We start from the raw sequence: 10,263 nt of genomic DNA, 5'->3' as shown, positions 1-10,263 counted from the left end.
GGTTATGGACCTAGCTGACACTTTTTTTTCCTATCCCCTTTTCCTTCTGTTTCTCATGCCTGATCCCCACATTTCCCCTACTCTGGTCTGCCCCTGATATTTCTTCAGTTTGGTTCTGGCCCCATCTCTTCACAGATCAAGATAATTTAGGGCAATGGAGTTTGATTGCTGGGTTTTGTTTCCCTATGCTGACTTTCTATAAATAAGCCTAGCCTATTCATGTGAGCTTCTTAGATAAAGCTTGTGCCTCTTATGAGTCTTTAAGATGTTGCATAATATCTTAGATATCAAAGTGTCTGTATCCCTGTGATGTACTTCTGCCAGAGGCTTCAATGTGAAGAAACCAGGTCGCATGAGTCTGAGTTGTGGGTAGACAGTCCCTACTTATGTCTGTTTCTTGGTCTCTCTCAGGCACCTAACATCTCAGTTTCCTTATACTGTCCCAGTTCACACTGTTGTTCTAAAGAAATTATTAACAGCATCCTCTTTTTCTCTTAAAAGTCTTGAGCCTTGGAAGATATATTGTAAGGTCATCCTACCTTTTGAAATAGGTATATATTTAAGTTTTGTTTTAAGTGGAAAAGATGGTCAGTTATCAGGCAGAAACTATTTTTTCAGTTACAATAATAAGAACTGTGATAAGGAAAGTCATAATTTTCAAAAATGATGCTTCAAAGAGTTTTCTTTCTGTAGCACAAATAGGATTGTGTTTTTATCATAGCAAGCAGTGTTTTGGAAAACTTGTAAGAGCCCTACCACATAATTTACATTTTAAATGGTCAACCCTTGTTCCATGGAATAAAGATAAGCAAGCTAAGAATGCTCAAGGGGAAAACAGATACACATTACACATTTTTTTTTGCTTTTGAAACCTTCTTCTCTTCTTTTTCTCACCTCACTTCATGTTACTGGGTAGAACGCATCTTTCACAAAGAGGTGTGAACATGAAGTCTAATAATACTCAGAGCTAGATGGAGCTGGCAGTTTGTTCATCCTAAAATTGTGCAGCCATGTTAGGATACAACAGAGAGAGATGCAAGGAGCTGGGAGGGAAAACTCTCGGCTTTGTTACCATCAACTGTCTCTACCTGAGCAGAAGAGACGCGAGCTGGTGTAAACGTCACATACTATCAAGCCGGGTCAGTGACACAGGGCGGTGGCGGATAGAAGGAGACAGGGTGCGCATATGACTGACAGAGGCTGTACGGACGGCGCAGGGCACACTCACGGCTCCAGGACTGGCCGTTTGGCAGGTTCACACGTTCTCACCCTGGAGAGGAATCTATATTCTTGTCACTCCTTACGATACACATCACGTGTTCATCAACTCCTTCCCTTCTCCATTCTGTCGAAGGGCACAGGGCTGTACTAGACTCAGTGCAAAACGCTGCCACCTGGTATGCAGCTGAGAGAGAAAGTATAGCACAGTCCCCGAGGAGCTAAAAGGGACAAGGAAACAAAAGGCAGCTTAACGTTGCCTTTATCAGTTGTCTCTCAGTAGATAAACCAGGCTTTATAGGAAGTTACAAAGAGGAAGCTGGATCTTATTCTTTCATTAAAGCACCATCAGGCCTCAAGATTAAATAGAAGTCTCTCAGACATGACACACTCTAATTTACACCTGGTTACTCTGAATGATGGCGTGATTTATATTCAGCTCTAGGTTGTCTGTCTTTGACATTCTACCCACTCACATATTTGCATATTCAGAAGCTGTACAAGCACAAAAATATTAAAATGAAATCCACTATACGTTACAGTAGGATGACATGTAATTTATTCATATAATGACAGGCAGTACTCAGACTTGATTTAAATAAGCAAGTGATTACACAAATGTCTAATAATACTAAAATTGATAGAAGGTATAAAATACCATGGGTATGAAATGCCATGGTAAATACTATTCAACAGACTACAGTCATAATTCCAAACTAAATCATGGTTTTTAAAATGATTTTTAGCAGTTCTGGAATGATTTGATGTTTTTCCCCTTCCAAGCAATTTACTTTTTTCACTTATACAAGACAAGGTCATTATTTTCAAGAAATATTACAGAAGGACACAGCTTAGGTCCCTCTCTTGCAACACATTTTCTTGCAAATTGTTTTTTGATGTAACCTCTTGACATTGAAAACAAACCAGTCAGCACTGGGTTCCCCAAGCAAAGATGCTTGGATCAGAACAGTGCCAGGGTATAACTCTGAGTTCAGCAAGAGGCAGGCAGTTAAAAACCTTTTGCAGCTTGAAGTATGCATACTTCTTTTCTGAGGCTCCAAGCATCATAAACTTATTTAGGCATCCAAGCCAGTAAAAATATGGGAGTAAAATAATTTGGTGTCCATATGACTATGACACAGTTGCAGCTGGGGAAGGATACAATATAATTCTGTGGTTCTTCAAACAAAAACAGCACCTACCTAAATCTGCTTCTTGTAAGCCTTGTTACATTTTCATGAAGCGGGGCTGTGTTTGCAGGAATGGTTTGGCTTATCGTGTGTCTGTCTGTCTTCATTGTTTGAAAGTCATATACTTTAGTGGAATGAGATCCAAGCGTAAACCTGGCCTGAAGAGCTAGCAGCAGTAGTCATGTAACAGATCAATAAATTAAAAGACTTTCACAGAACATGATTCATCTAAATCTCTTACATACAAAATACAGCTAGAGAAATACAGTTCTTCAATGCTGAATTATGAGGGGGAGGAAAACGATCTAAAAAAATAGAAAACTCTCTCCATACCTGGGTGTCAAGGCAAATGTAACACTGCATAATGCCACAATATGAACAGTCACTGGATGACAGATCCTCCAAATAGTGGTATCTGGGGATCTGGTAATTATGACCAAGATATGAAAATACTGTACCAAAAGGCATGCATACAATCACTGTGCATTCAGTGTGTGAGCTGGGACCTAAGCAGGGATCTAACACGACAATGAGGCAGTGTTCTGGGGTATCTGTTAAAACCAGCGTGGGTGACTACATGTTAATTAAACCTTCTGAGGCAGCAAAGTGTGGGCACAATGCCATGTCTGGGTTCTGCAGCTGTCTTAGGATCCTCTTGCGGAATTTCTCCCGCACACGATTGAATTCCATTATGTCCATGGGGTCCTCTTCAATCCAAAACTTATGAAACTCATGCATCAAATAGCCTGTTAGAGATAAGACAGTGATAAGAATGCAGGAGGAAAAAAAGTCCTTAATCACATTCGAAATCACTGAATGCTGAAAGAGATGTCAGACCAAATGACAGCAACCATGGAGCTCAAAGAAGAGATCAAAATGCAGCAAATACTACTGTTAAATACTACTATTAAAGTTTATTCTTTAAAACTAGTGCAGTAGACACTACCAATATGCAGGTTTTTGCAACTGGTCTTGGAATTATTGTCACTCTTCCCAGGAAGACAAATCAGTCCCGCCCTCTCTTGAATATGAATCACATCTAGAACATAATCTGAAAGGCCAACAGTGACTACTTCATCCTTCCCCTCCTGATTAAATTAACATAATGGTCTGATTTTTCAAAATTACTTCACTCAGCTTTTTTTTCCTCTTGATATTTGATTTGAGTAAAGTTTTAAATTACTCTGACAAATCAAACAAATGCATTCTGACAGTTTATTATGAGACAATACAAATTGTAAATCAACTCTGAACAACACAGACTGGTCAATAAACTACATGAAATTGTTAATAAGACCTTCTTGCTCTGAAGCATAATGTCATATTCAAATACTTCTGTGTCTCAAAAGTGTTATCAATGAATGATCTGGATTGGAAACATTTTTGGAATAAATGTTAAGTATTTGAATTTATTCACTGTGTTCTGTTTCCCCACTGTGTACCCTCCCTCCCCCCATCACATTCAGAATTGAAATGTGACTAGGTTTTAAAAAAGACAATAATAGATATTTGTTTTTTTTTTTTTTTTTAAAGATTTTATTTATCCACTTGACAGAGAGATCACAAGTAGGCAGAGAGGCAGGCAGAGAGAGAGGGGGAAGCAGGCTCTCCGCTCAGCAGAGAGCCCGATGCGGGGCTTGATCCCAGGACCCTGGGATCATGACCTGAGCCGAAGGCAGAGGCTTAACCCACTGAGCCACCCAGGCGCTCCAATAATAGATATTTGTATGTACTAATACAAGTACAAGTACTAATACAAGTACTAGTACAAGCTCAGGTGTCTCATTATATGTTAGAAAAAAACATTTAAGGAAATAATCTTAGTTTAAAAAACCAAACATTACGGAAGATTTTCTTGGTTTTAGTGTTAGAAGGAGCAGAATATAGGAGATGGATTCTGAAGCTGGAAACCTGGTTTGAATCCTAGCTCTTCCACCTCCACAGGAAGGAGTGAGCAGCAGAAATGATAAGGGGCATGGGGAGAGAATTTGGAAGCAAACGTTCTCAATGCTAATAGTAAAAAAATACCAAAAAACAAAAAAAAACCATTTGTTTTTCTATTAATTAGCTACTCATGAGAAAACTTTTAACATAGGTCCATAAACATGTTTTAAAATATCCTTACCATGTCTCACTGTAATACAAAATTAGAAGTGAAACTCCTTTCCACCCCCAACACACTTCCAGATACTGGTCTACTTCCACAAACATACCTGGTTAAACACACTGTTAAATATGCTTTACATTTTTAAGTATATGGTCTCTATAACTATAGAAAGAAAGGTAGTAAGGAGAGAGAAAACTTATTTTACTTTTTTGGGGGTCTGACCATTGCATTTTTTTTATTAATTTTTTTTCAGCATAACAGAATTCATTGTTTATGCACCATACCCAGTGCTCCATGCAGCATGTGACCATTGCATTTTTTTAAGGATTGGGTTATCTTTGGGCCCTCCAAGCATATTAACTGATGTGTCTGTTTTTAATATCTCTCGATGGGGACATATAGCAACCCTCACTCACATGCCTCTGGGCCACACCCCAGGGCCCATTGCCACTGTTATGGGTACCGTCAGGGAAAAGTCAGGGAACTTCAGGGAAGCCCCAGATCACAGGTATCAGCAATCCCAGGGGCTGTCCAGTCCACCTCCGCTCTGTCTGGTGCTGGGAGTCCCGGAGGCAGCATCCAGCCTTGAGCTCTTCTGGTGACAACATAGACATTAGCCTGTGCCATGGATGTGAAGAACCTGATTCTTAAAGGGTTTTTGCTCACACTGGGCCAAAATCTTTTATCCTGTATTTCTTGGAACAAATTCAGTCCTTCTCCAACTCAGGTAACTGAAGTATCTCTTATGCTCTGAGCTTCTACCTTTTCTAGGTTAAGCATCCCTGTTTCTCCTCACCATTTCTCACGTGCTGTGACTGGGCGTCTGCTTACTGTTATTTGGGGTTTAGTGCACACCAAGGGGAAGTGGTTTCCTCTAATCTCAGCACCTTATTCAACCAAAAGAATTCAGTCATCTGTCCATTTCAGTGACTGTGCAAACTCCTTAAGTATCCCACAAATGCTGTGGCGTACTTTCTGAGAGTGCAGACCTCCCAACCCAGATTCAGCTGCAGTGCAGTAAAATGAATCTCAGGTCACTAAAATTTAAGATCCATTGTTCTAAAAGATGCGCTCTTTTTAAGTTCCCTTGGCTTTTTCCTAAATATTACATTTTTTTATGGTTTTAAGTAAAATCTACGACCACTTACAATTTCTCCTTCCAGAGCTGTATAAAATACATAATTTTCCTGACTTGGCCTCTATAAACACACTTGAAATGTTTTGTATATAAAAGAGTCAGGTTTTAGTACTATGAATTAAAATCACACATGGTGAATTAGAATCCCATTATTATCTCATGAGTGATAAGGTCTTTACCCATATTGACAATAATGAACAGGCACTGTGAAAATTATCTTTTAATGAAGAATTCACTTTTGCATCTTCTATATAAAAATAGTCACTCTTCCACAGTGTGCTTGTACATTGGCAACTCATTCTAATGGTGATCTACTGTGGTGCAGAGTGTTAGAAGAATGCAGATCCATTTGGTGTCTCCATTTTTCTACCTTACATGCAATTACAGAAAAACATTTAGAAAGGTTTAAAAAGCAAGAAAAAAAAACAAAAGGCAGGCAAGAATAAGACTAGAAATGGGGTGGTGAAAAATTAAACACTATTCTCAGGATCCTTTCTCAGGATCTCAGGGTACAAAAGTGAAGTACAAGCTTGCAGATTCTCGCTATCACACCGGGAAAATAGAGATTGTATAATGTGATTTTAATCAAAATGCAGAAATGGTGGCTCGGCTTCCAGGGCACATATTATAATTATAAATCTCCACTCATTTTTATAACATTACAGAGTGTTCACTTATCCACTGGGTTGATTGATCAGTTGGCTTACCTGCCAGTTAAGAAAAATGCAGCAGATACAAGAAAAAAGGTACAGTTCCTGTGCTTCCCAGTTCTCTGTCTCTGAGGAGGGACACCCAGGGAGACAATTTCAGCTAATGATGTAGTAGCTAAGGAAGCTAACAAAATGGCATGGAAAGTAGAGAGAGGAAAGTGAGGCCAGACAATTGCTTACAGTCTCTTAATTCTTACAACAGCTTTGTAGAGTGGGTAGTGCACATGTATCTTCATTTAACAGACGAGAACATTGGGCTTGGAAAAAATATTTGAATAGTGTACAGTTACACAATATAGCCAGAAGCTGGAAGGGAGAACTAGAAATCAGCTACTTTTCACCACTGTACCTGCCGCCTTTCCTAGTGTATTCTCTTTCTCTGGATCTTATTCTTACTGAATAGCCCCTTCTTCTGAAGGTCAAAGGAAAGATGATTCTTTTTCCTCTTCCTCTGATCATTATATTTTCCTTGTGCTCACTACACCCAGCCTTACTTCATTTCAGTGGAACTGTATGTTCAGTGGGGCTTTATATTGAATGTAGTTTTTGTAGCATACTGCCTTGGCGGTGCAGTTTTCACTGAATAATACTATAAAGTTAGAATGATAGAGCTATTATTTTCTTCTATTCCTTCACCTAGATGAAATACCTATTTAGAATACTAATTTGGCTTTCCAGCCCAAGCCTGCAGTGTATTTGTTGCTTGAATGTATCTTGGTTTTGCTTCACTGCATTCAGTTAGTAGACAGCAGAGACATAAGCAAGGACACAGGTAATTGCAAGAGTATTACAGAGGAAGCGTGCAGAACTGATCATGTCTGATAGAGGAACAGTAAATTCAGGGCACAGTTTGCTTTCTCTGGAGATGCACGAGTCCCTCTGCTTATACCCCAGTTCACAGGGGGATTGCTGCTCTTTCTAAAACCTGGTGAGGGCCTTGGGAAATAAGTAACCCTATTGCATGCTACTCATTTGGGCTACGGTTGTCTTGAAGGCCTATCAATTCAGGGACTTTAATTTTCCATTATTAACAAGTTATAAAGTATATGTATTCTTAAATTTGCTTTGTTTTTATCTACGTTATTCGTGCACATAGTTTAGTCTCATAGTTTAACAAGGCTTCTTACAAAAAAAACACAAAACCAGCAGCACCTCCTACCTTAATTACTGCTTCCCTAAAGGAACATATCAATTCTTGTGCTGATTCTTTTGATTATATTTGATTATATATAGCTTTATATAACACGATTGCCATTGCTTGATATTCTGGACTAGCTTTTTTTTTTTTTTTAAGATTTTATTTATTTATTTATTTGACAGAGATCACAAGTAGGCAGAGAGGCAGGCAGAGAGAGAGAGAGAGAGAGAGAGAGAGAGAGAAAGCAGGCTCCCTGCTGAGCAGAGAGCCCGATGTGGGGCTCAATCCTAGGACCCTGGGATCATGACCTGAGCCGAAGGCAGAGGCTTTGACCTTCTGAGCCACCCAGGCGCCCCCTGGACTAGCTTTGTAAGAAGATGAAGATGTAGCTCCCTTTCACCCATTCCAACCACATTATCACATGTTTTCTAACAATTTTCTTTGTGTAGTATCATCAGCCGCCCTCTCTGTTTATATTTGCTTAGTTTTCACCCACTGAACTCTATGCCAGCATCTTTGCAGTGTATTCAAACACGGTAGATGTTCCATCAGTTTCATATTCTTCCAAGAGTCTCTACCAGAGCCTTCCGACCTGTTACAATCTAGATTTATTATTCTTATCCTGCTGCACAGATAGCGCCTTGGGCTTTCCCTTCACCTTCATCCTTGACGATTCTCTTCACTTGATAGATTTCCTGCTCTCTGGACCCCATTTATTCTTTCAGGATTACTCTCTTTGTGCAAACATATCCTTCAGGATCTTCCTAATAATGGTACAAGGAGGTAAAATGTTTAAAACCTTGCATTTAAAATATGTCTTTATTGTTTTCTCACACTTAATTGGGAACTTAGCCTGGGTATAGAAATCTAAATTGAAATCATATGCCCTTAGATTTTTTAAAAATTCTCTCAAATTTTTGAAGACATTATTCCACTCTCTTCTAGAGTATTCTAGAACAGTGTTGCTGTTGAGAATTCCAGTGTCATCTTGATTCCCAATCCATCATGTGGCAGCTTTGGAAATTTTTAGAATCATCTCTTTCTGGTGTCATAAAATTTCACAGTGACAGGGACCTTAGTGTGAATATATTTTAATCTCTATTATGCTGGGGGTTTTTATTATGAAAACTCATCCTTTAGTTCTGGAAATTTTTCTTGATTTATTTCTTTGATTCCCTCCCTTTAGTGTCATTGTTCCTTTTTCTGGAAATTCCATTATTCATATATAAGACTTCTAAAATGGTCCTTTGATATCTTGACTTTTATTTTCTATTTTTCATCTATACTTTTTGTTCTACTTTCTGGGAGTGTTTTCAGCTTTATCTTCTAATCCTTGTTGGCACTTTCATTTTTGCTATATGATTTTTAATTTCTAAGAGTGCTATTTTGTCTTCTGAATGTTCTTTCTGTGGCACCTTGTTCTTGCTTCATAATTACAATTTCTTTTCTTAATTCCTTGTGGATACTAATAATACATAGTTTTGAAGTTTTCCTTTCCCTGCATAGTTTCTATTTTCTTTTTTTTTTTTATTTTCAGCATAACAGTATTCCTTGTTTTTGCACCACACCCAGTGCTCCATGCAATCCGTGCCCTCTCTAATACCCACCACCTGATTCCCCCAAACTCCCACCCCCCGCCCCTTCAAAACCCTCAGATTGTTTTTCAGAGTCCATAGTCTCTCATGGTTCACCTCCCCTTCCAATTTCCCTCAACTCCCTTCTCCTCTCTAACTCCCCTTGTCCTCCATGCTATTTGTTATGCTCCACAAATAAGTGAAACCATATGATAATTGACTCTCTCTGCTTGACTTATTTCACTCAGCATCATCTCTTCCAGTCCCGTCCATGTTGCTACAAAAGTTGGGGATTCATCCTTTCTGATGGAAGCATAATACTCCATAGTGTATATGGACCACATCTTCCTTATCCATTCGTCCGTTGAAGGGCATCTTGGTTCTTTCCACAGTTTGGCTACCGTGGCCATTGCTGCTATAAACATTGGGGTACAGATGGCCCTTCTTTTCACTACTTCTGTATCTTTGGCGTAAATACCCAGTAGTGCAATTGCAGGGTCATAGGGAAGCTCTATTTTTAATTTCTTGAGGAATCTCCACACTGTTCTCCAAAGTGGCTGCACCAACTTGCATTCCCACCAACAGTGTAAGAGGGTTCCCCTTTCTCCACATCCCCTCCAACACATGTTGTTTCCTGTCTTGCTAATTTTGGCCATTCTAAGTGGTGTAAGGTGGTATCTCAATGTGGTTTTAATTTGAATCTCCCTGATGGCTAGTGATGATGAACATTTTTTCATGTGTCTGATAGCCATTTGTATGTCTTCATTGGAGAAGTGTCTGTTCATATCTTCTGCCCATTTTTTGATAAGATTATCTGTTTTGTGTGTGTTGAGTTTGAGGAGTTCTTTATAGATCCTGGATATCAACCTTTTGTCTGTACTGTCATTTGCAAATATCTTCTCCCATTCCATGGGTTGCCTCTTTGTTTTCTTGACTGTTTCCTTTGCTGTGCAGAAGTTTTTGATTTTGATGAAGTCCCAAAAGTTTATTTTCGCTTTTGTTTCCTTTTCCTTTGGAGACATATCTTGAAAGAAGTTGTTGTGGCTGATATCGAAGAGGTTACTACCTATGTTCTCCTCTAGGATTCTGATGGATTCCTGTCTCAGGTTGAGGTCTTTTATCCATTTCGAGTTTATCTTTGTGTACGGCGTAAGAGAATGGTCGAGTTTCATTCTTCTACATATAGCT

At 39.0% G+C, this 10,263-nt stretch overlaps 1 protein-coding gene across 3 annotated transcripts in view; it reads right to left on the bottom strand.

Moving 5' to 3' along the window:
- Positions 1-1,760: 1,760 nt before the first annotated feature.
- The window catches only part of ELMOD1 (ELMO domain containing 1), a 66,506-nt gene continuing 58,003 nt past the window's right edge, over positions 1,761-10,263 (bottom strand). For all 3 annotated transcript variants that reach the window (XM_047693740.1, XM_047693739.1, XM_047693741.1), the window contains one exon: positions 1,761-3,154. In XM_047693740.1, the coding sequence (XP_047549696.1) occupies positions 2,982-3,154 (173 nt within the window). In that variant the 3' untranslated portion in view covers positions 1,761-2,981. The remainder of the gene's footprint in view (positions 3,155-10,263) is intronic.

The sequence above is a fragment of the Lutra lutra genome, chromosome 10, assembly GCF_902655055.1.
Source record: "Lutra lutra chromosome 10, mLutLut1.2, whole genome shotgun sequence".
In the NCBI taxonomy this organism is placed as follows: domain Eukaryota; kingdom Metazoa; phylum Chordata; class Mammalia; order Carnivora; family Mustelidae; genus Lutra; species Lutra lutra.
Note: the sequence above shows the minus strand (reverse complement) of the source record. Positions and strands in the feature narration are given on the sequence as shown.